General features: G+C 34.3%; 1 protein-coding gene across 1 annotated transcript; it reads left to right on the top strand.

Moving 5' to 3' along the window:
- Positions 1–3,891: 3,891 nt before the first annotated feature.
- On the top strand, positions 3,892–21,141 carry LOC131157416 (quinolinate synthase, chloroplastic-like). The gene is made up of 4 exons (XM_058111551.1): positions 3,892–4,791; positions 19,003–19,085; positions 20,386–20,466; positions 20,570–21,141. The coding sequence occupies exons 1-4, from the start codon at positions 4,080–4,082 to the stop codon at positions 20,948–20,950; spliced, it is 1,257 nt and encodes a 418-aa protein (XP_057967534.1). The 5' UTR covers positions 3,892–4,079; the 3' UTR covers positions 20,951–21,141.
- Positions 21,142–26,430: the final 5,289 nt, after the last annotated feature.

The raw sequence follows: 26,430 nt of genomic DNA, 5'->3' as shown, positions 1-26,430 counted from the left end.
ATTCTAACTTCCTCCCTTAAAATAGAGCTATGGTGAAAACCTGTAAGTGATAAACTTACTAGGGGTTGGTACAGGAGTTTCATCCTTTTTCACATGACTTAGTCTAGTCGTTGTCGTGTATGTTTAAATTTCTTTGTATGGTTTCATATTCTTTGCATCCATATTAGGCATACAAACTACTTAGTCAAAATTCTGGAAAACTTTGAGTCACTCCATGAACAACTCAGTAGTGGTATACAATGAAGAGAAAATGAAGGTTCAACAATATTTTGGAGTCCAACAGAAAATTAATTGAATTAAGGGAATCGAGGTGATTGAGGAAGGACCTGAGGGGCAATCTAGTCAAGTTGGGGCGTTAAGCGAATTTATTCTCCCAAATCTCCAAATCATTGTGTCTTTAAAAAAATTCTCAATTTTTCTATTGGGAGTTTGTTGCCAAGTATTGACTTAACAAGAAGGGTATAGGGAAAGGTAGAGTTGCATGAAAGAATTCCTAACTGAAAAAATTTGACAGAAGTAGAATACCCAGCAAGTAGGGCAATTTTTAGAAGTCAGCAAAAAAAAATAAATTTGCCTGCAAGTTGGTGAAGACAACCTGAGTCTTAATTTGAGGATTATATATTAAACTTGATGATCAAGAAATTAGTCATATTAGCAGATTTCGACACGAAGATAAAGAACAAATTGAAGAAAATATAATGCATAGAATTAAAATAAGTTGGATAAAATGGAAAAGTACTTCAAATGTGTTGTGAGATCCCTTAAAATTAAAAAATGAAGGTTTATTGGACATCTGTAAGACTAGCTATGCTATATGTATCAAAATGTTGGATGACTAAGAAACAACATATTGAAAAGTAAAAATTATCGAGATGAGAATGTTAAGTTGAATAAGTGGTATAACAGTAAACGTAAATTAAGTAAGAAGATATTCGCAGTAAGTTAGCATAACTTTTGTAGAATATAAGATAAGAAAGGGATGACTCAAATAGTGTAGACATTTGCGATATAAGCCAAAGAGCATGCTAGTTAGGAATAGTGAGCTAGTTACTATAAGGGGCATTAGAGGGGGTTAGGGTAGACCTAACACAATTTGTGGAATGAGATAGTGAATAAGGACTTAATAACCCTGAATTTGTCGGAGGAAATTACCCTTGATCGTGTGAACGAAAATGATTCATATAGTTGATTTTACCTAGTAGGAATTACGGCTTGAATTGTTGTCGTTGTATTTCTGTCTTCTTTTTGCCTTACTTTTGTGCCATTAGGATTGCCTAACTCAATTTCCCCTCAAGCCAAGACTCTTAGTTACCTCAGCATATTGTTTGTGTGTGCGCACGCTTGCGCAACACTGTTTATCATAGAATTTGGCTCATACAAACGTTCAATTAAGCTTAATATGTTGCATGTGACGAGCTTGGTAGGCCTCGATTTATTGGTTTGCTTGAAGTCAAATGTCTTTGTGATGACCCATGGGGGAAACTTTGCAAAACTAATAATTAGCATTTGTAGATACAAGGTGACCAACAAAAATGCATAAAATCGAACAAAGGGCTCATTTATAAATCATTTGTAGACCTCTACACGGGCTAGGCTCCCTTTGTGGAATATTTCATCGTCACTCGCCAAACGCGATCTAGGTTGCCAGAGGAAACATTCCAAAGCTATAGTATGATATCTAGGAGAACCCATTGTCTCCTTGCATTGCATGTGTATACCCTAACCGAAGCAATTCCCATTATGATGATTAACACACTTTGATTAATTTTGTTAACACGCACTAAAGGAACTTGACTTGTGTGAAAAAACTGAAAGATATACGCTGATGACATGTAAGGAAAAATTTACACAGAAAGCTAGTACAAGTCTAAGGTGACAATAACTATAGATTTGGTATGGCGGATGGAATGGAATAAACGTAATGGGTTTGAATTCATCACTTGACCTCATCATACATTTCATAAAGCACGAAATTGTTTATAAACTCATATCGTAATTATGACATGACTTAATGCCTATGATAGCCCCTCCAATTATATAAGCTTACACAATCTGCCAAGTTATTTGTAGGATAGTGAGAAAATTATATATATGTGGGTGTGTGTATCTGTTTGTGTATGTACACTCATATATTATATAAGTAAAAGATTTATTGATTTTAATTTTTTTAAAAAAATTAACAATGTTTGAACAATTTTTTTCACCTATGAAAAATAAAAAAATTATTTTTTTATTTCATGATTTGGAGTTTAAATTTCATAAATGCATTTGAATTTGGGCAAATTTTATATAAAATATTATAGAAATTTTATTGATTATTTATTAAAATTTACATAAATTTAAATTCAAGTCATATTAACCCTTATGTGTTTCTAAGATAATTTTGAGCTAAAGAACTTGATTCATAAAAAATAATATAAAAATGGATAGCATGATGAATTAGTAGGAGATATGACAGCCCAACATATCAGGGATTTGATTCGTAAAGATTACTTCTTTAATTAAATAATGTAATGTTGTCTTATTGATAAATAATATGAGTAGATTCTTTGAATTATGTATGCGGTGTGATTGTGTCATATAGTGATCATCTCCCATATTTATAGAGTAAGGTTGCATTTATAAGTATTAATTTTAAGTTTTTGAATTTAAATTTATATGAATTAAAAAAAATATATAATTTTATATTATATTATATTATATTTTACATAAAATTAAAATTTAAAACCTAAAATTTATGCTTCAAAATCTAAAGTAAGGAAAGCTTGAGCAGTTTTCAACTATTTTTTTCTTCAATTATTTTTCAAAAAATGCCCTTAATTGTGCATCTTATAATCCCAGCACTTATAGCTTTAGGTATGTAAGTAATTTAATATGTTATTTTATTTTAAAATTAAATAAATGTTATGAACTTTTCATTGTCTTTTAATTTTTCATTATCCCTTATAAATAATAAGTTTAAATTTTAAATTAGTATTTTTAATTTCTCATTATCCCTTATATTTAATGACTATAAAAAAGACCAACACGCCCGTCATGTATGTAACTAGCATGTTCATGAACGAATATAATGTCACTCTCAATTACCATTATGTTTAGAATGACTTATGTGACGTTCATGCTTGTAGGCTTCATTAAGTGATATCGGTTGCTTGGTTGGGAAGAATTTTGACAAGTCTTGTACAAATTTCTCACAAAAAAAAAGACTTAAAAATTTGTCTTTACGTAAAACTTAAATTTTTGTGAGACATTATAAGAAACTAGTTCTTATTTATAATAGAAAGAATCTTGAAACCTTGTATATTTTATTAGTTTATAAATAAAATTTAATAATTTTTTAATAAAAATCTAGAGTTAAAATGAAAATTGCTTAGACATTTATATTTTACAAAATATTGAACAGTAATTCCCAAATAATATTTATAAAAAATATCAAATAATAATTTAAATATAAAAAATAAACAAAAACTTATCATCTTCTCATGGATATAGATAAAGGAGGAGGCAAATAATTAACTAACCTTGATTTTCTTAAAAAATAAATATATAAAATTATAACTTAAAACATTTTCAATTTTTTTGAATATTTCAATTTATTAATAATAATAATACAAAAGACACAAACGTCTCTTGAGATTTAACAAAAAAAATAATCTCTCCTTATATTTTATAAAAAAAATAATATTTTTTTAGGAAAAGTCTATTACTTTATATAAATTTTAGAAATATCCGTGATATTTTTGAAACCTTTCCATGAAATTTTTCAAATTTTAGTGGAGATTTCTTTCTTTTTATGGATTTTCTCTTAATAATAATAATAATAATTTATTATTATTATTATTATTATTCTTATTTTGTTTTTGGCGCGAGACTTCGTGCGGCATTATAAAACGCCATGCGAGCAGCGATCTTTCAGCCTTTCAGACACAGACACAAACCAGAGGGTGCGCAGTTTAGGAATCTCTTCCCAGCTCCAGCATCCAAATCCAAATCCGTCTCTCCCCCCGACTCCCTACAATTCATATTTCCTCGCTCTTTCCTTCCGACCCTGTTCTATTTTTCTTCCTATCCAAACAAACATGCTCTCTGCAACTCTGTTCCCGTCCCCTTTTCCTTTCCCTTTCCCTTGTACTCCTCGTTTCATCAAAACATTGTCCAAATACAAAACTCCTAAGTTCGCTTACACTCTGTTCAAACGCAACAACGAATCCGAGAAGAAATCTGTTATGTTCAAATCTTCGAAATGCGTTCTCGGGTCTGTTCTCAACCCCGATTCGCCGTCGCCGGCGGGGCCGTCAAACCGAAAGCTTCGATCTTTGGCGTCGGAGTTCAGGTCCCTTTCGGAGCCGATTGACCGCGTGAAGCGGCTGCTGCACTACGCGGCGATTCTGCCGCCGCTGGAGGCGTCGGCGCGCGTGGAGGCGAACAGGGTCACCGGGTGCACGGCGCAGGTGTGGGTGGATGCACGCTTGGACGATTTGGGGAGGATGAGGTTTGGGGCCGACAGCGATTCGGAGATTACGAAGGGGTTTTGTTCGTGTTTGGTGTGGGCGCTCGACAGGGCGGAGCCGGAGGAGGTGTTGGCGTTGAGGACGGAGGATTTGGCGGAGTTGAATTTGGGATTGGGCGGCGGGGGCAGGGCTCATTCCAGAGTGAACACTTGGCATAATGTTTTAGTCAGTATGCAGAAGAGGACTACAGCTTTGGTTGCAGAGAAAGATGCCACTGCCGAGCCGAAGCCTTTTTCGTTCTCTGATGTTCGCTATAAATTATGCAATGAAGGAAGCTCAGGTTGGTCACAGCATGTTCTAACTGTATCTCAAATTTCTTTTTTGGGTTGTGGGGTTTCTTCTTTTCCAATGCTTAGCTTGTTGGTACAAAGAAGAAATATTAGGTTTTTTTTTTTTGGTATTGCTGTCAAGAAATAAAAAATAAAAATAAAAATTAAAGATTAGAAATGGTTATTATTTATAAAATTAATATAAATTAAAAACATAATTAAAAAATTATCATTTTTATCTTTAGATCAAATAATATTGTAAAAATATAATTAAGTAATAAAATTATAAATAATATATATTAAAAAATTATTACAAAAAATAGCATTTATTATAATTATTTTACTTAATTGTTTTACTTTCAAAATTTACTTTATAATAAAAATCTTATTGGACTTGACAATTGAAAAAAGTAAGAAGTATTTTGTAATGGAATTTTTTATTATTTTTTTTGAAATTTATGTATATTTTTATTTTAATTATATTTAAATTCATACAATCATTTAATTTTTATTTTAATCTAAAAGTGTATAAAATGAATAATTTAATTGGAAAAAATTATTTTTGGATGTTAAAATTTTTGGTAATAGGTTTTCAAAACAATTGAAAACTATAAAATCTGATTTTGAGTTTTTTGGCAAACAACTAAAAACCGGCAGCAGAAACAGAAAACGGTCAACATAAACAAGTGCATTTTTATAATTTATTTTTTCACTATGCAGAAATAGAAATAGAAAATAACAACAATACTAAACATACCCGTAATTTGTTAAGCTGAAATGGAAACAAAGATTAAATGGAAACAAAAAATTTAATGGTCTTGATGATGATGAGCTGCAGATGAGAATGAGGGTTGCGGAGGAATCAGCTTTCATGCGCTGGAATGATAATACTGCGTGCCAAATTCATCCTATTAAATTACAATTAATCCCTTCCTTTACTATCATCCTTTGTATCTATATAATGAGCATTTGTGTGTGAATATAAAAGCAAGTGAAGTGAGTGAGCGAGGAGTGTGTGAGTATTATGTTGAAGGTGAGAAGAGAGTTGAGTTGAGTGTGTGTGTCCCCTCTTGTTTTTTTTCCCAGATTATAGTATATTCGGTGTGCTTCGTGGCCGTAAGTCAAATTTGACCGAACCACGTAAATCTGGTGTTCTTATTTTGTGTGTTTGTTTTGCTTGTGTGTGTGATTATTGTTCCTAAATCCCTAATAATTGGTATTAGAGTCAGATCGGAGTAAAGTCGACAGATCATAGCAAAATCGCTTGATCGGAGCAAAATCACCAGATCGGAGCTACTGCCCAATATCTCAGAATTGAGATTTGAGGCCACCATTGTGTTTCTCTCGTCGAGACAAAGCCAATGGTGCAAACTAGAGCTTGAACGGAGGTCCCAGGAGCTATATTGTGTTAATTACGTGTATAAGGAAAATTCTGTCTAGGAAAGTGAGACTTAAGTTGTCCATTGTAACCCCCCCACTTCTCTGGAAGTTTACCTTGTGTAATTTAGTACAATCATAACTGGGCCCCATTGCCACGTCTGTGATGTTATCGTGCCATGTTAGCAGACACGTGGCAGCTGCCACGTTAGAAACTAGGCTCACCTGCCACGTTAGCGCCACGTTAGTAGTCAGGTAATGACGTCAGTAACGACGTCATGAATATTCCGTTAAGTGGGAGTATATTCCATTAAGTTTAATGGAAAGTTGACTGATTTTGACTAGAAAGTTTGACTAGGTTTTCGAAGTCATTTCAGGTCTGTTTTTTGAACGACTTGAACCATGTCTAAAGTTTTCGGCCTTTCTGAATCCAACTGTGTTGTCCATTTGAGCTGATTCCATCTCTAGATTGACGAATCGAAATGTCAAACTAAAAGAGCTCAAGGATCGAGATGCTTAAAGGCACCAACTTCTGTTTCTAGAAGATGCAGATCGATGACTACTTATTTGATAAGGAGTTGCACTTACCATTGAAGAGAAAGTCAGATTCCATGACGGAGGACAAGTGGGAGTTGTTTGATTGAAAAGCTCTCGGAGCTATCAGGATGATGCTGGCAAAGTTTGTTGCCTTCAATATCAAGCACATGACAACCACCAAGTCTCTTATGGATGCGCTCTCCAAGATGTATGAGTAGCCATCAGCCGCTAATAAGGTACACTTAATGAAGAAGTTATTTACCATGAACATATCCGCAGATGAAAATTTTAGTAGACATCTTAACAATTTCAAGGAGTTGTCGGATCAACTCGTCCCAGTTGAAATCAAGTTTGACAGTAAGATACGTGCCTTACTGATTCTTAGTCAGTTGCCTAAGAATTGGAAAGGTATTGTTACCGCGATCAGTAGCTCCACAAGAAAATCAAAACTGAACTTTGATGAAGACATAGCATGATTTTGACGGAAGATATCAGGATGCAGTTAAATAGTGCTTCCACTTCAAGTTCAGCCTTAAACGTGGAAAGTCGAGGGAGAAATTTTTGGAAAGGAAGCGGGCATGGACGATCAAACAATTGCAGCAGATCTAGGACCAGGTGATGGGGATCAACAAACCCCACACGTAACATTCGCTGAGATGGTGTCGCGTGGATACATTTGCTGGGATGAAGGCAACTCCGCACCTTTACAAAAAAAATGCATAACTTCATCTACCAAGGTCCAAATAACCCGATTTCAATTGGGGTGGAAAGAATATTCCTATACCTTTCTTTGGGTATAGGGAAACACATGAAGTTCAAAGTGTGCATGAGTTGGCAGCCCAATAACTGTAGTCATTTGTCCAGAAATTCTGCATCACATGAACAACTGTACACTTTCACCAAATATGCCATAACTTTCTCTACAAAAGTCCAAATGGAGTGGTTCAAAGCGCGTTGCAAAGAAAACTTCCATATCTTTAATTTGGTATATGGTAGGTGAGTTAATTCAAAGTATTGCACATCTGGAAGGCCGAAGAATGAGACTATTTGTTTTGAAATTTCTACATTTTTGATTTTTTGGTTTCACTTTATCATTTTCCATTCAAAGCTTTGTTATATTTTATTTACCTATGGTTGGAGGGTTGTTCCAACATCTCTATATATAGCTGGACATGTAAGTTATTAGGGACATGGTATTTTGAATTGAATCAAGAGTTATTGCCTTGTGCTTGAGTGTTAAGCTTGTTCCCTATTTGTGAGTGAGTGGTGAGAGGCCACATCCCTTCTCCTTTGGAGATTGAGTGGTGAGGCCACGAAATCATCATTCTCCATTCTCCATCTTACCATTCTAGTAGCTGTTGTGTGAGATTATTGCCTCAACAATCAAGCGGATTAATCACAACCCCAAGTAGTGGCGAATATTGAGCAAGGTTCGAGCGTGTTGTGTTCATCATTCCGAATAATTTCAGTAAACTCATTTCAACCACTTTCAAAATACACCCTAGATAGTCAATATAATATTCATCTTCCAGTAGCTTTTTCAAAAAAAATCATTGCATTGTCTTTGAGCAAACACCGCAGACAAACTCTTCAAAGCCAAGGGGATTTTCAACACTTGAATGCTTGATTGTGTCTTATTCTAAGAATATATAATTTGCATGTTTAGACTTAATTTTAAGGCTTGAATCTACCATCTTTCAAGTGATTATTTTATCATACTTGATTAGGTCCTTAAGGACAAGTCTACGTGAATCTTATAGCTTTTTGAATTTTCCACAACTTGTAGTTTTCGCATATAGTTTATATTGTTCATTGTGGTTAATTAAATTCTCATCTTAAAGTGTATTTGATGTGTGCACATTTGTGAGAGGGTCTTTGGTAGGACTAGGGTTCCTAGAAACGTCTTACATCACCTGGCGGTCTAAATCCAGAAATCCCAGAGATTCCCAAGGCACAAAGAACATTGAGTGCTGGAATTGTGGAAAGATCGATCATTATAGAAACTAGTGTAAAGGTCCAAGAAACGAATATGAGGCGAAGATAGAAGCAAATGTCGCATCAGAAGAAGGTGATATGTTGATATGCTCTTTGGAGAGCAAGAAGGAGTCGTGGGTCTTAGATTCTGGAGTCTTATTTCATGCTGCTTGCAGTAAATATTGCCTAGAGGAGTATACACTAGGTGACTTCGGTAATGTATACCTTGGCAATAATCAACCATGCGACATAATCAGCAAGGGAATTGTGAAGATCAAGATGAATAGGTCCGTATGGAAGTTGAAGGATATTCCAAACCTGAGAAAGAACTTGATCTCAGTTGGACAACTGGCAGATGAGGGATATACCGCAACATTCGTTGGTAATTAATGAAAGATTTGAAAGGGTGTACTGTCGATTACACGAGGTAAGAAAAGTGGAACACTTTATGTGACTTTTAATGCTTGTATGTCTATTTCAGTTGTTACAGGAAATGACGATAGCAACATATGGCATCAACGACTCGGTCACATGAGTGAGAAGGGACTCAGGGTGATGCACTCAAAGGGAAAGTTGAGTGATCTACGGCCAGTAGAAATTGACATGTATGAGGATTGTATACTCAGGAAACAATACAGGGTCAATTTCCTGACATTCACCAATACTCCAAAGAAGGAGAGACTTGAACTAGTCCACTTAGATGTATGGGGACCGACGACCGTCTCATCCATAGGTGGAAGGAATTTCTTTGTGACATTTATTGACGATCATTCTTAGAAGGTATGTGTTTACTTTCTAAAATACAAATCTGATGTCTTCGATGCTTTCAAGATTTGGAAAGTAATGGTTGAAAATGAAACAGGTTTGAAAATTAAGAAGCTGAGAATCGATAACGGTGGTGAGTATGAAGACATCGGGTTCAAGAAATTCTGCTATGAGCATGATATCAGGATGGAAAGAGTTGTGTTAGGTACGCCTCAGCACAACAGCGTAGCCGAGCAGATGAACTGATCATTGACTGTAAGTGTAGTAACCCGAACAAAAAATAATAAAAAAAATCTTGGAGGAGATATTTTTAGATATTTATATATAAATATCTTGGTGGAGATATTTTTAGAATATTTAAGGGCTAAGTTATGTTTATTATATAACTCTCTCTCTCTCTCTCTCTAAACCGTGAATTCACTCACTCTCTCTCTCTAAGATCTCAGACGGCTTGTTGCCCGAATTAACGATCCGAGGTTACTACGTGGATCAGCGGGTGAATCTCTACAAGTCCTATGGAGTAGAATCTCGATTTGAGGATTTCTGGGTTTTTACCCCGAAGTTGAGGTAAGGGTCGAAATAGGCCTAGTGACTTGTAGATCTGTACTAAATAGGGTGATGTTGACGTATGGTCTTTCGGTTTTAGGATTTGGGAATCCGTGTGATTGTTTTGAGCCATTTGGAGTCGTGTTTCGGTATTCGGGAACAGGTAAGGGGATTTGTTTATATCAGTTGTTTTTAAAATCTGATCCGGTAGAACTGTAGGTTATGTTCATACGGATGTTTTGGTTACTTGTTTGGAAAATTTCACTAGGTAAGATTGCCGGTTTTTCGGGTGTACGATTTTCGAGAAAATTAGGGTTTCGGGTATTGCTCCGTTTCTTTTGAAAAATCGTTTATTTGAATAAAACTAAAGTATAGAGATGACCGTACCTTTATTCTATGTTAAACTGTATTTTCAGATCAATTATCATATGATTGTTTAATTATCCAAATAAGTGTGGCAGGAGAGGATATTTTGTGATGATTGAGTTGTTATGTGTTTGAAATGGAATATAGGAAATGGAGTTCCAAACTATTTTTAGGAATGGTGGTTACTAACATGCCGGTTTCATTACCGTGGGGTCAATAATGACATGCTGGTTTGATTCCGAGGGGTTGAGACATTCCGGATTAATATCGTGGGGTCATAAGACATGCCAAGTTAATACTGATGGTCGTAAATTGCCGGTTTATACCGAAGAGTGAAAACACTAGATTTGTGCCGGTTGAATACCGTGGGGTCAATAATGACATGCCGATTTGCCGGATAATATCAAGGGTTGTGGAATGCCAGTTCAATACCGTGGGTCTATAATGACATGCCGGTTTGTCGAATTATACCGATGATTGTGAAATATGCTGGAATTGTTTATGAAAATATTGGAAATGCGAAATGCTTTGTTTCTTATTAGAATAACACTCATGTTCCCACACACTGATATAACTTGATTCTCCCTTACTGAGAAGTGTCTCATCCCAATCATACAAACCTGTTTCAAGTCCTTCAGGTAGCTGGACCCAGCGTTCTAGAGGGTTCTGGAGCGTAGTATTTTGTTAGTTTTTTTAAGTATTGTTGTGAGTACTGAACTGTAGCCGGGATGTCATTTTGGATTATGTTGGATACCTTGGGTTGATGTTTTGTATTATGACATACTTAGTACTCTGGTATGAATGAATGTAATAGGTTGAAATATGTTCCGCTACGTTATTCATGTGAATAGTGGTTGTGAGTAGGGTATTCGCAAACCCTATCGGGTTGGACCCTTATATTTATTGGTATCATGGATGTTTGTATGATACAGATTCAGGTAAGGTTCTCAGATCACACCCTGGGGCCCACTTTCGGGGTTTGGGGCGTGACATTAAAAGCCAGAAGTATGCGTATGCAATCAGACTTACCAAAACAATTCTGGGCAGAAGCAGTCAACACAGCAGCATACTTGATTAACAAGAGTCCATTAGTACCGTTGGACCACAGTCTACCAGAAGAGGTATGGAGCAGAAAAGAGGTGAGACTTTCACATTTGAAAGTTTTTGGTTGTATAGCATATGTGCATGTTAATGATCATGTCAGAAACAAACTTGTTCTAAAGTCTCGGAAATGCATCTTCGTAGGTTAAGGTGAAGATGAGTACGGGTATCACATTTGGGACGATGAAAATAAGAAGGCAATCAGAAGTAGAGATGTGATCTTTAATAAAAAGGTGGTGTACAAAGGTAGACGCACAATAGAACCAACAGATTCCGCAGAACCAGTTCAGAATGAAACAACCTATGTAGACTTGGATGATGTCCTCTAGGTGTTAGGACACAACACACCGAGAATCCTCAAACAAAGGAGACACAACAGCAAAATGCCGAGATCCCTCAAGCGGAGGAACCTGTGGAGCAAATTGTTGCACCATTGCCTCTTGCTCCAACTTCGAAGATTAGGAGACCTTCTTGACAGCATGTACCAAATAAGCGGTATATGAATTATTTACTTCTTACAGATGGAGAATCCGAATGCTATGATGAAGCATGTCAGGCGGGAGATTCGAGCAAGTTGGAGCTTGCAATGAAGGACGAGATGAAGTCCCTCAACTCCAACAAAACGCGGGAACTAGCTGAGTTGTCCAAAGGTAAGAAGACTCTTCACAACAAATGGGTGTATAGGATTAAAGAAGAGCATGGCGGATCTAGGAGGTACAAATTTCAATTGGTAGTCAAAGGTTTCGAGCAGAAGGAAGGAATTGACTACACTGACATCTTTACACCAGTTGTGAAGTTAACAACCATTAGATCAGTCTTGAGCATTGTTGCCTTGGAGGGCCTACATCTTGAGCAGTTGGATGTGAAGACGACATTTCTTCGCGGTGATCTTGATGAGAAGATTTACATGCAACAACTAGAAGGATTCTCAATAAAAGGTAAAGTAGATCTTGTGTGTAGATTGAAGAAGGGCTTGTACGGTCTCAAACAAGCTCCTAGGCAATGGTATAAAAAATTTGACAGCTTTATGCGCAGGAAAGATTTTCATAAGTATAATGCTGACCACTGTTGTTACTTCAAGAGGTATTAGTCTAGCTATATTATACTATTGCTATATGTCGATGACATGTTAATTGCAGGACCAGATATAGGAGAGATCAGGAAATTGAAGAAGCAAATATTGGAGGAGTTTGACATGAAGGACTTGGGTTCAGCCAAATAGATACTTGGGATGCAGATCTCTAGAGATAAGCAACAGGGAACGTTGTGGCTATCTCAGTCGGAGTATATTAGTCGTGTTTTACAGAGATTCAACGTGAGTAGCGCCAAAGCAGTAAATACGCCATTGGCCGGTCACTTTCGTCTCTCCAAGGATCAGGCTCCCCAAATAGATGAAGAGAAGAACTTCATGGCTAAGGTACCTTACGCCTTAGCCATTGGAAGTCTCATGTACATCATGGTTGGTACCAGACCAGACATTGGTCAAACAGTGGGAGCTGTTAGCAAGTTTATGTCAAATCCAGGAAAGACTCATTGGGAAGCAGTGAAGTGGATCGTGAGATATCTACGTGGCACTACTGATGATTGTCTATATTTCGGCAAAGGAGACTTGAAAATTCAAGGATATGTTGATGCCCATTTTGTTGGTGAAATTGATCATCGCAGAAGCACCAACGAATATGTGTTCACTGTTGGCACAATAACTGTTAGTGGGATGTCACAGATACAAAATATTGTTGTCCTATCCACTACCGAAGCTGAGTATGTAGCAGTGACAGAAGCCAGTAAAGAGATGATTTGGTTTCAAGGTTTGTTGACAGAGTTCGAAATTAAATAGGAGAGAAATGTTTTGCACAGTGACAGTCAGAGTACGATACATTTGACAAAAAACTCTACATTTCATTCCAAAACTAAACATATTGGATTACGTTATCATTTCATCAGATCTCTTTTAGAGGATGGAGTGTTGACACTAAAAAATATCCAAGGTAGCAGGAATCTGGCAGATATGTTGATAAAGGTGGTGACTACAGAAAAGCTAAAGTTATGCTCAACTTCATTTGGTCTTCATACTTGAAGACAGATTTGAGCACATTATTTATCTATATACTAGTTGAGATGGTGTCTTCGTCTTCAAGTGGGAGATTGTTAAGCTGAAATGGAAACGAAGATTAAATGGAAAAGGAAAATTTAATGGTCTTGATGATGATGAGCTGCAGATGAGAATGAGAGTCGTGGAGGAGTCAACTTTCATGCGCTAGAATGATAATACCGCGTGCCAAATTCATCCCATTGAATCACAATTAATCCCTTCCTTTACTATCATCCTTTGTGTCTATATAATGAGCATTTGTGTGTGAATATAAAAGCAAGTGAAGTGAGTGAGCGAGGAGTGTGTGAGTATTATGTTGAAAGTGAGAAGAGAGTTGAGTTGAGTGTGTGCGTCTCCTCCTCTTCTTTTTCTCCAAGATTATAGTATATTTGGTGTGCTCCGTGGGCGTTGGTCAGATTAGACTGAACCACGTAAATCTGGTGTTTTAATTTTGTGTGCTTGTTTTGTTTGTGTGTGATTATTGTTCCTAGATCCCTAACATAATTTGTCTTTGCTCAAGGATGTTGATGATTCCAATGTTGTGTTCCTATCTAAAAGTATATTTGAATTGGGTATTCTGGTGGTGAAAGTAAAGAAATCCAAGTTTGTTCTTCCAAATAACTAGATTGCAAATTTATAGTTAGAAAGTAAGAAAAATTGAGGGAAATTATACCTCGAGGCAAACATATACAAAGTGTTTGGGTCTTTCATATTGGAGACCTTAGGTTTTAACTTGTGAGGGCTGAAGGGTGAGAAGGGGTATGGAATAGAGATAGGTTACCTCTCAAGGTGTAGCTTTGCACAATGTGGTCAAAAACATATATAAATTGCTTCAAGAGTCTCTTAGTTTTCTATGCAGTACTTTTGTATTTCAATAAGGGATGATGAACAATGCAAAAAAACAATTTTTAAAAAAATCAGGTACGAAAATTTTGAAACAACCAACAACAATCCCCCTAAACAACAAAAACAACATCAAGCCTTAAGTCTTACTATATAGGGTCGGCTACAAGAATTTGTTTTTGTCAATTCACCCGATCAAGAGCATCTTCCTCCTCTAACTTAAAAGTTATTAAATCCTTTTGCACTACCTCATTTCAGGTTATTTTGACGTCCACCCCTATCCTTTTTAATACTAAAAACGATTACTAACTTACTCAACCTCACATGTGCACTTCTAGGTTTGCATTTCAAAGCCCAAACCACCTAAGTTGCCCCTTCCTTCTCTTGTCTTTGACCGGTAGTATGCCTAGCTTATTGCACATATGTCCATTCCTTAATTTATCTTTTAATGTTATACCATTCACCCACCTTAATATTCGCATTTAAAATTTTTTTACTTTTTGAATATGTTGTTTCTTAGTTGCCCAACATTTTAATTCATAGAGCAAGTCTGACTTTATAATCGTCTTGTATAATTTTTCTTTTAATTTTAAATGTATTCTACGATCACAAAACACGCCTAACGCATTCCATTTTACCCAACCTACCTTAACTCTATGTATTACATTCTCTTCAATTTCCCTTTCCTCTTGCATAGTAAATACAAGATATTAAAATCTACTAGTGCTACAATGGTGTGCTTCATGTGCATACATCTTCACTTGTTGCATACTCTGTGACCATGGTTGCCTAGGACTCGCACTTAGAGTGACAATGTTGAGATATAGATAGACTTCCCCCACAGTGGTATGTCTGCTAGCAGATTTCTTAGCAGTCTTCTGCGTGACCTCCCAATTCAAGAGCAACTAGTTCAAATTTCACTGTTGTTTGTGCAATACAAGCCTGCTTGGAGGATTTCAAAGAAATGGGTCCTCCAGGTAATTGAAGTGAATGCAAAGGGGCTAGTTGCTTTTATTTCATCATATCCTATTATCAGTTAGTATCACAATGTCCTAATAAAGCTAGAAATTTATCAAGCAGGAAATTTATCAAAGTGCGAGCCCCAGTTTGTGCTCACTCAAGGTATCAAAGTAATCAAGTCACACACGAAGCTCTAACGTTCAGTGTTGAGGCTGTGTCTGTATCTACTCAGCCTATTAACTGCATAAGCAATGTCCTTGTGTTTGGTAGAGGCCTTGGATTTGGATTTTGTGGATTTGAACCAAATGTAATATAAAATTATATTGAATTTTATCCAAATCCAAGGCTTGAAATCCGTGCTCCCAAACGTGGCAGTGTGATTTGTGAAAACCATCACACTATTGTCTACCAGTGATTTTTTCCACAGTAGTTCATTTATTTTTTCCTTTAGGTGCACGCTGGGATCATAAGGTGTCCTCAAAAAGTCTACATCATAGTGGTTTAACCTTTGAATACTTTTTACACTTAGTGGGGCTGATTTAATGATTGGCACACAGGTCTGTTTAATTTGTACACCTATGATAACATCTGCTTTAGCTATACCTTTTATATCAACGTAGGAACACAAGAAGTGTTTGGTGGTTGTCATGACGTTGTGGGTTGTGCCCGAAAAAAAAGAAAACAAAAAACACATATGCATGTCATCTATGTAAAAGCAAATAATAACACAATGACTTGCATAAAATTAGAGCACATATATGCATCTGCATCATTTACATAGAAACCATTTGAGAATAACATGCTGTCAATTTGTTTTGTGCCACTATATTGGGCTTGTTTTAAACCGAATAACGATTTATTAGTTTACACACACTATGTTCTTGCCTAGGTACTTTAAACCCCTGTAGTTGTTCCTTGTAAATTTCTTCTCTTAGGTCTCATTTTGGAAATGCAATTTTGACATTCATTTGACGCACAACAATATTGTGTGGAGAGATGCAAGTGCAATTAGCACTCTTAACGTTGGCAATTTTCATTACTGGTGAATATGTGTCAATGTAATCGATGCTGTTCTTTTGTTTGAGCCCCTTAGCTACCAATCTTGCCTCTAGCTAACTTATGGCCCCATCTGTCTTAATTTCTTCTTAAAACAACCATTTACGCCCTATGGGTTTGCAACCTTTTGCTAAGTCTACAATCTGGTTAACATGATTGGACAAAATTGATTCGAGTTCACTATTCACAGTTTCTTTTGAAAAATTAGTACCAACTGATCTTATAACTTCTTGGCTTTTTTTTGGATCTTATCCATCTTATATACACATCATCAATTAAGCTATTTCAATTATAAAAGCTACAACAAAGTCAAGTCCAAGCTAGTTTCACCTAGGTGTCTCCTAGGTTTTAGATCTCCCTACTAGCATTGGTGTGAGTAGTGTTGGATTGGTCTAAAGATGGAGATGAGTTTTGTATATGAGAAGTTTTTAAAGGATGTATATGTTCAAGGAATTTAGAATCTCTAGATTCAATAATGCTCTCTGAGTCACAAAAGTTACTTTCATTTGCAAGCAAGAATCTATAGGTAGCGCTATTGCTAGCATAACCAATAATAATGGAATTGACTGTTTTGTGTCTAATCTTATTCCTTTTAAAGTCTGATAAACCTTATCTGGTTAGGCATCCCCACAGTTTCAGGTGTTTTAGGTTAGGTATGTTTCCCTTTCATAGATGATGGAGTTTTGTCAAGTTTCTTGTAGGGAATCTATTCAATACATAGCAGGCAGAAAAGACGGCTTCTCCTGGGAGATCATTTACTCTTGCCTTCTACTGTTCTATTTCTTCTTTCAGCAGTTCCCTTCTGTTTAAATGTATATCGTTATTAGGATGTGACAGATTCATGTATTATGCAATGTTATACACAATATATCTTTTTTTGTATGAGTGTTGCAAAGTTGTATTCACCTCCCCTGTCCTATAAGAAGGCTCCTATGTGAATTGGGCATATGCAACACATTATTTAATTTGTGTTTTGAGTTAATTTGTGTATCATTTCTGAGACTGCTAATTTTTTATTAAGGACCTCGGGCTGCAAGCATTCACACATATTGATACCCTCATGTGTGACTCCTGGGACAAGTTTTCATATTCATGCACTTGGTCAACATTGATTTATCATCAACCATTTAATTTTCATATTCATGCACTTGGTCAACATTGGTTTATCATCAACCATTTAATTTTCATATGCATGCACTTGGGCAACAATTGGTTTATCATCAACCATTTAAAACCATCTATTTGTAACAACATATTTTTTTGAATCAGCATCATCTGTGCGCTATTTCTTTTCTTGGGCTTCACAAATTTCTCCAACATATTTAAATTTACAGTATGAGTCAAGCATGGTGTTCCTTATATAGTGTGACAGCATGCCCTGCATGTTGTCTTTGTCAAAAATCCTATTGCCTTCAGATCAGGGTTGCCTCATTTACAATAAATAAATAAATAAATAAATAATGTGTGTACGTGTGTGTATATTTTACACACACACACACGCACGCACGCACGCACACACACACAATTTTAGTTTATTTTCTTTATTTTTTTCACTTATTTAGTTCAGGAAAGTATGTCTTCCTACGTTCTAACAACTAATTCTCTCTCTATAAGTGTTGTAAGCAGATAGAGTTGGTTTACCTGTCAATTTGTTCAGGGTAGAACAACATTGGTTCTGCCCCTCTCTTTTAGTTCCTACTACCTATCAATTCTGATTTGGATATGTCAGCCTAGACATACATGCTTAAAGATAATGATTGGTTTTTATATTGTTTGAAATAAAGGAACAAAATCGGATTTGAACAGTGAATGATGAAACCGTGGCATGGTTGAAGAATCCACTGCCCTAAAAATCAATGTGCAAACTGAACATAGGCAGTAGGTCTCTAGGGGACACAACAACTCCAGTCAACTTACACTAGCTAAGCAGAGGGAAGAGGACCACTGAAAAGCCACCTAAAACAGTAGTGGTGGCAGTAAAACAAATGTACGAAAGGAGTATTGATGTACTCATTAGGGCAAAACCAAGAATGCTTAAATAGAAGTGGGAAGTTATATTAGAAGAAGAGGAATATTCTTGCATTAGTGTTAGAATCTTCGAAATAAATCAGCTTGGAAAGAAAGCAAGGTCAATCAGATTACAGAAGGAAATGGATTTGAATTTCAAAAAAGAATATTTTGGATGCAAAGGGTGGCCTTAAGTTTCACACCTGCAGCACACATGAACCCCACCTGGCGCGACATGGTGCAATGCTGTGCACACAAGCATGTGTAGGTTGTTTTGGGCATCTGTTATGAGCCCAAAGTAAATCAAGAGTGTGAGAGGGAAATAACTCTTCTTTTTTCCTTTTCTCACCATTAAAAGAAACCACCATAATTTCTTCTCTGTTTTTTTCACATAATTATCCAAACATATAATGAACTTCCTGGTAATGTTGGATCCCTAAGTTCCATGTTCTTGTTCCCTGATAAGCCATGGGACATGGAACTGGTCAGCATACTAAATGAGAAGAAAATTGGTGCTGTAGTCCTTTTTTGCGTGCATTCAAAAGTTCAGCCAGGGTATATTAGCAACTTCATAGAATCTTTGAATGACCAAAAGCAGGTTGCGAGTTCATTATTTTCCTAGAAGTGGATTTCATGTCAGAAAAAGTACGGACAATACTTGATCAAGCTGCATTTGGAAAGGTATTTCCATGTCTCATCGTTTACTCATTATTGTAAGATTTATTTTTATGTGATTTCTGCATAAAAATAGAAATGCTTGATAAATCAGTCTTTAAAGACTTTGAAGCTGAAATCTCCACATTGGTGTCCTAGATTACTTGCCATTAGCGAAGAACTTCAATGTAATGTATTCAATTGTTGCACGGTCCTGTAGTAGTGTCTTGCATTTTGACATTATGTCTTCTAATGCATATCTCAAGGAGATTGAGATTGAATTGCATGATGAAATCATCAATTGTGCTCAAGTGTTTTTTTTATAGATAACCAGGACTTGCAGGTCCCAACTTTTGTGATGATAATCCACGTGGATATTTTTCGAATTCTTTGATGATTTTCCTTGTGGATGTCTAAGTTTTCATTTATGGCGCATGTAGTGCGTTGTTCTTTCCTAAATGCCCTACCTGTCAACCTTACATGGCTAATACTCAGAACTTTTACATTCTTTACTTTAGATAAAATCCTATAAATACATTAAAGCAGGGAAAGAACTATGGAAGTGTTATTGGCACTGGAAGTAGTATATCCATGCAGATCATGGATAATATCTATGGGCATGATCAAACCATCAAGGTTGCATCAATCATATCAATACAAGTTATAGTCATGGCAGAACATTTGCCTATTAGTTGCGTACAATTTGCATTGCTGCATTAGTGTCATTTTTCACTTGAGTTAATAATCATCATCCTCCTAAATGAAGGATGTTGGGCTTTGCATGCTTTTGGTTGTACAATTATAAATATTTTATTATGATCTAATAAGACAAATATTATAAAATTATTCATTTTTTAAGCAAGTATCTTTGAGAATACAAAATGGCCTCTGATTCCTGAACAAGTTTCCAATAACCATGGGCACACAACCAGCATTATTTTATTTATTTATTTATTTTAAATCGAACAATATAAGTTAACAAGCAAAAGTTAAATATGAAAACGGTCTTTCGTTCGGGCGCTGGATGTTACTTATAAACTGGAAACTAGAGAGGTACCTTGAGCTTGTTTTTGCTCTAGTATGGCGATTTGTGAATGGCCATTCCGAGGAAAGATCTGATTCCAGTTCCAGTTAGATTGAAACCTGAATCCTGCCTTGGGAATTATGTGATACTGATTCCCATCACACCACCTAGGTATCTCGTCTTTTTATTTTACTTTAGGTGCATACAGTACGCGTATACTAGGATTTTCTTCCTATGATATGCTGTCTTGCTTCTATTTGAAGTTTAGGTGCAATTATTTACCTTGTCAACTTCTCATATCAGGATGGCGTTTGCGTGGGGCAGGACTTCTTCGATCACAAAATCATGCACAGGATAAAGGAAATTTACTCTGCTGCATTCGTGGTAACCCATTTTGAAGTTTGCAAATTTGATTTGAAAGACCCGACCGCAATGCACAGGATAAAGGAGATTAATTCTGATGCATTCCTGGTAACTCATTTTGAAGTTGAGCAAACTTGATCTGAAAGACCCGACCGCAATGCACGGGATAAAGGAGACTTACCCTGATGCTTTCGTGATGACTCATTTTGAAGTTTGCATACTTGATCTGAAAGACCCTAACGCAATACACAGGATAAAGGAGATTAACTCTGATGCATTCGTTGCAACTCATTTTGAAGTTTGTAAACTTGATCTGAAAGACCCGACCGCAGATGCTGGAAGCGAGCCAACAGTGAGGCACCTCCTGGACAGGTTCATTGGAAGTGAAAAGGTGTGCATTTCTTCTTTGAAACCCCAGTTTGGATCATTCAAGCTTTATAATTCTCTCATAGATTCTATGGGTTGCTGGGTTGCTTCTGCAGTCAATGAGAAGGTTACCCCATAAACCTGTTCTTTACTCACAGCACAAGAAATTGTTGCTTATCCTAAAAAGTTAAACTTAGAAGTTCTGTGGTACAATATATGTGCGATTGTGCTGCCTTTCTGCCCATTTGAATGTTTAAACTTGTTATTATCAATCTACTCAAAGAATATCTTATATATATGGTGCGTAGAAATTGAATGATATTAAATTTTTATCTTTTGTTTTTTAATATTATTTATTTAATTTTTATTTCATTTCAGTCATTAAATCAAATGTAAAAGGTTATCAAATAATATATATATATATATATATATATATATATATATATTGTATATATCCTTGGTTGATTCCTTTACACTAAAAGCTATTTGACACAAACTATATGGGTTGGAATTAACTGGTTAAAATACTGTTTTCAACCAATTTAATATAATAAAAAATACCTTTTCGTCTACTAATTGTAAATGATGTTAATGATTGACGAGCAAATTGTTCATTGCAAGGATGCCTAACTTATTGGGTTTGGAGCTTTTGGAGGACCTAATTGTTTTATATATATTGTGTGTATGCATGAAATATATATATATATATATATATATATATATATATATATATATATATATGTCCGCAGAATTAATTTTTTATGATCAAAAATAGTTGTGTATTGAGTTCTGCACTATGGCTAAGGGATCATTTGGAATTAATTATATAAGTGTTTTTCAAAAAAAGTTTTGAATTTAATAAGTGATGAACTGGAAAAGTGTGGAAAATAAGTGGTATTTGGTTATAATTAAAAAATTATTTAATTAGTTTTAATAATATGTAGAAAATAATATATTATTAGTTAAAATATATTTAAAATAAAATATTAATATTTTATAATTAAAATTTTAATTGATAATAATTTTCAAGTTAAATTTTAAATATTTTTTATTAATTAAAATAATATAATATTATTTTAAAATTAACAATAATATTATTTATAATATATATTTGTAACATATGATTATCACATTAATTTATGTTGAAAATAGTGTTACTAATTAAATTTAAATAGATGGTTCTTTTTGTTTCAAAATTGAATTATATTTCATTAATAATTAATATGTAAATAATATATAATTATTTTTTAACATACTTAAAATTAAAAATATATCATTTTTAAATAATAATTTTTTTAACTGTTACTTTTAATTAATATTTACATTTTTTTATTAAGTAAAAATAATGTAATATTATTCTTAATTAACAATAATTTTATTTTATAAGTTTTGATTATCATATTAATTTACTTTCAAAATTAGAGTTCTTAAAGTTAAGATGACATTAAAAAAGATGAAAAGTGGGAAATTTGTAGGACTAAGTAATATACTAATTGAAGTTTGAAGTTTGAAGTTTGAAAATGTTTAGGGGATAAAGAAAATATTCGGTTAACTAATCTTTTCAACATTATTATAAAAATAAAAAAAAGATATTAGAAGAATGTAGGAAAAGAACGTTAATGCCTATATACAAAAACAAAAGTGATATTTAAAATTGTAATAAATATCATAGAATTGAGATTATGAGTCATACGACAAATTATAAGAAAGGGTAATTGAACAAAGAATAAGACTAGAAACAAGGATTTCAAAGAATTAATTTGGTTTTATGTCTAAAAGATCAACAATAGAGACTTTATTTTTTAAGAAAATAAATAAAAAAAGTAGGGAAAATGAAAAAGACTTATAAATGATTTTTATTGACTTAGAGAAAGCATATGGTAGAGTACTAAGAAAGTTTTTTTTTAAGGATTTTAGAAAAGAATGGAGTTTGTAGTAGATTTATTGAGGTCATTAAGGATGTGCATGATAGAGTAGTTGCCAATGTTAGAATTGTAGAAAGGAATATAGAGACTTTCCAATCACTATATGTGTACATTAAGGTCTTACTTTGAGTCGTTATCTTTTTACTTGAATAATTGATGAACTTACTAAGAATATGCAAAATAAGATCCCTTAGTACATATTATTTGTAGATGATATTGTGTTGATTGATGAAAATAGGAACGAACTCAAATTTAAGTTAAAACTTTGGACAATTGCATCAGAGTCTGAAGGTTTTAGGATAAGTAGGAATAAGACAGAATGTATGAAATGTAATTTCAGTAATATTAGGAGTAGTGGAGAGAAGATTAAATCTAAAGGTTTCCATTCGTCGTTAGTTCATCTCTAGAGTTTCGTTTGGTGTATTTCATTTTGTTTTTGGTTGTTTTTATGTTTTTATCTCCTTTGTTAGTTATGTTTAATTTTGTTTGTCCTAATTTGGTTAGTTGATTTTAACTTGTAACCACGGTATTTTTCCGCAAAAAATGAGGGTTTATTAATAAATAAAAGGAGGTGCCGCCCTCTTTTACAAAAAAAAAAAAAAAGATTAAATTTAATAATTATAAATTATTAGCACTAATAGATTTCAATATTTTGGATCTATTATGCAAGCGGAAGGGGAAAATGAAGATGTAATACATAGAATTAAAGCAAGTTGGGTAAAATAGAGAAATATATTAGGCGTGTTGTGTGATTGTTGGGGAAGAGGTGGATTATGGAGATGATGTCCAAAATACAATGGTCCAAAAATAAACCTTCCCTAAGTCTAATCAACACTAAGTAGAATAATTAATTATCCAAAAAGAGAAATACATAACAACCAAACACACCAAATCAGCCACACAATCACAAATAGAACACCAAGATTTACTTGGAAAACCCTTTGGTATGAAGGGGAAAACCATGGGACCGAAGTCCACTTCCAATCTTCCACTATTTCAAATTAGTAGGTTACAATAGGTCTTCCCTAGTTAAAACTAGAGGCATACATCAACAAAAATCATCAAGAATCACAAATTCTTGGCATAGAAAAATAATATGAGCCATCACCATCAAGGTGGAATCAAACTTAAATGAGAAATGCAAAGGTCTCACCCAAAAAAGGGGCTGCTATCTAAGCCACGAAACCAAAGTTACAAAACTCTAAATGACAATCAGATCAACCAGAATGAAGAAGGATGATTCATGAAAAACATGTCAAAATTTCAGCTCAATCGAACGAAAAATCACTATTCAATCGTCAAGATTAAGCTGACTATGTAGGCACCTTTAATCCTAAATTTTCAGCAAACAATTTTCTTCTCTTCCCAACTCTTTCTTAGCTGTCTCAAGGATGCACGTAACTCTCTTTTTTCTACAGCAATAACTTTACAAAAAAAGTGTTTATTTACTTCAAAAAAATGGCCCTCCATCTTCCAAAGAAAGTTGCACTCAACTAATAAAGAATCACTCCTTTTCAAGACAACAATTGGGATACCAAAGCACAAAGGCTCTTTACTTCTACTTGGACATAAATCTACTTGGGCATTAACCAAAACTTCCAAGAGAATCATTTATACATGTAGGTCATCCTCCACCTAGGAGGGAAACCCAACAATAATTGTAGAATATCCTTAAAATTAAAAAGAAAGTCTTATAAGATGGTTGTATGACAACAATACTTAATGGTTCAGAATGTTAGATAACTAAAAAATATTTTTTACAGAAAGTAAAAGTTGTTGAAATGTGAATGTTAAAGTGGATGTGTGCTATAACATTAAAAAATAAATTAAGAAATGAGCATATGCACAATAATTTAGGCATAACACCGATTAAAGACAAGATAATGTAGGGGTGACTTCTGGTTTGAACATTTGAAACGAAAGCCTAATAAAGCACCTGTGAGGAGGAATGAGTGGGTTATTATTTCAGACATAAAAAGGGACATGGTAGATCTAAAATAATTTGGAATGAGATAGTAAGGAAGGTTTTAATGCTCCCAATAAAATGAATTAGAAAAAAAAAAAGAATTTATGTAGCCAATGGAAGCTAAGTGTCACAGTTTCATATCAAATACGTATTAGGAAATTTTGAACTTATACGAATAGTTTAAACTCTAATTATGTAAGGTGCTTTTTATAAGATATGATCGTAAGATCAGTGGATCAAAGTGGATAATACTTTATTAATTAGATCAAAATCGTAAAATTTAATATCAAAACCACCAAGAACTTCAAAAATTAGACGAACAAGAATGTTATAACTGTAAGACTAGTAAATTAAAAAGGACAATACCTTATTGAAATTGGGCCGAGATTATTGGGCAATATACCTAATAGATATTGTTAAGGATATCAAATTATAATAACAACCAGCATAACATGCGGGATGACACCAACAGAACACGAAGTTTGAAAAGCAAGTAGTCTAATTTGTGGGAAATACGGAATTGATATCCTTATATCCTTGACAGGTATATCCCGCTAATTTGATAAATATAGTTTGCTAAAGCATCAAAGCATAAAATTTCAAATTGATTTCTTCAGGGGCTAATTAACTAACCCTAACCTTGTTGGACCCTCATGTACCCTCTTGTCCTAATCTACAATTATATCCTCAGCTAGCAGCTTTAACAATGGCAGTTCTTTCTTTTTAAATAAATAAATAATGATGATGATGATTATTTTATTTTGAACAGTGTAAAGGTCCCTAGCTAGCTAGCATCTCTGATCTTTACCCGCAGGAGACAATGAGACATTAGGAAATTGTCTGATTAGTTTCTCACTTTTGACTATGCTGAAATTAATTATACTCAGGGAAAGCAATTAAATAAGTACCTAAGTCATTAACTATTCATTGTTTAGATTCTTCATTAATTAATTAATTAATTATTAATGATTTGTGGATTGCAGCACTGACCCATTTATCTTTTTGTTATTTATTGATAATAATTTTTTTAAAAAAAAATAGGCTATTGTTAACTGATGATGATAGAGTAAATTTTTTTTTTAATAGGGCAGCCTTTTCAATAGCCATTTTGTTTTGTTCAAATTAACTCATTATGTAAATTTAAGGTTCGATCAACATTGTATGTTAAAATACAATACTAGCCAGTCTTGAGGTTCGATAAAACGTAATTTATTTCTTTCAATGGAGTTTGGGAATTAGGCAATTAAAAAGGGTATGTATATTTAAAAGTTACGCAATCCATTATGGGTCAAGGTAGTTTTACGAGGATATCATAAGTTTTCACACGGGACTATTTATTTATACTTGTAGTCAAATGTGAAATCTTAAGAGAGTTTTTATTTGCAATATAATAGAGATTTCGCAATGACTCTATAGATGTCAACACATTGCCATAAATTATTGTGTTATTTTATTTTTGTTGCTTCTAAAATCCGTTGGATCAGACATTGAATTTAGGGGTGTGCAAATGGTTAGTCCAGCCAAATTTGATTAATTAATTGAGTTAGCCAAAATTTTTGGTTAACAATAATTTGTAACCTAACCGACCGAATTAGGTGTTGTAACCTAACCGTACCCGACCGAATCAACTTTTCGGATAATTCAGTTAACCGAATTTGACTGAAATAATTTAAAATTAATTATAAAAAAAATATGATTGCAAATTTTAAAAATAATTATAAAATTAAT

This window comes from Malania oleifera, chromosome 6, assembly GCF_029873635.1.
Source record: "Malania oleifera isolate guangnan ecotype guangnan chromosome 6, ASM2987363v1, whole genome shotgun sequence".
Lineage (NCBI taxonomy): Eukaryota > Viridiplantae > Streptophyta > Magnoliopsida > Santalales > Ximeniaceae > Malania > Malania oleifera.
This window is presented reverse-complemented; position numbering and strand designations above follow the sequence as displayed.

Bases quoted from the DNA above. Each gene is read 5' to 3' on its own strand.
- LOC131157416 (XM_058111551.1), top strand. From the start codon at position 4,080: ATGCTCTCTGCAACTCTGTTCCCGTCCCCTTTTCCTTTCCCTTTCCCT. The intron at 4,792-19,002 runs GTTGGTCACAGC...GACCAAAAGCAG, and splicing joins ATGCAATGAAGGAAGCTCAG to GTTGCGAGTTCATTATTTTC. The intron at 20,467-20,569 runs GTAACCCATTTT...CTCATTTTGAAG, and splicing joins TTTACTCTGCTGCATTCGTG to TTGAGCAAACTTGATCTGAA.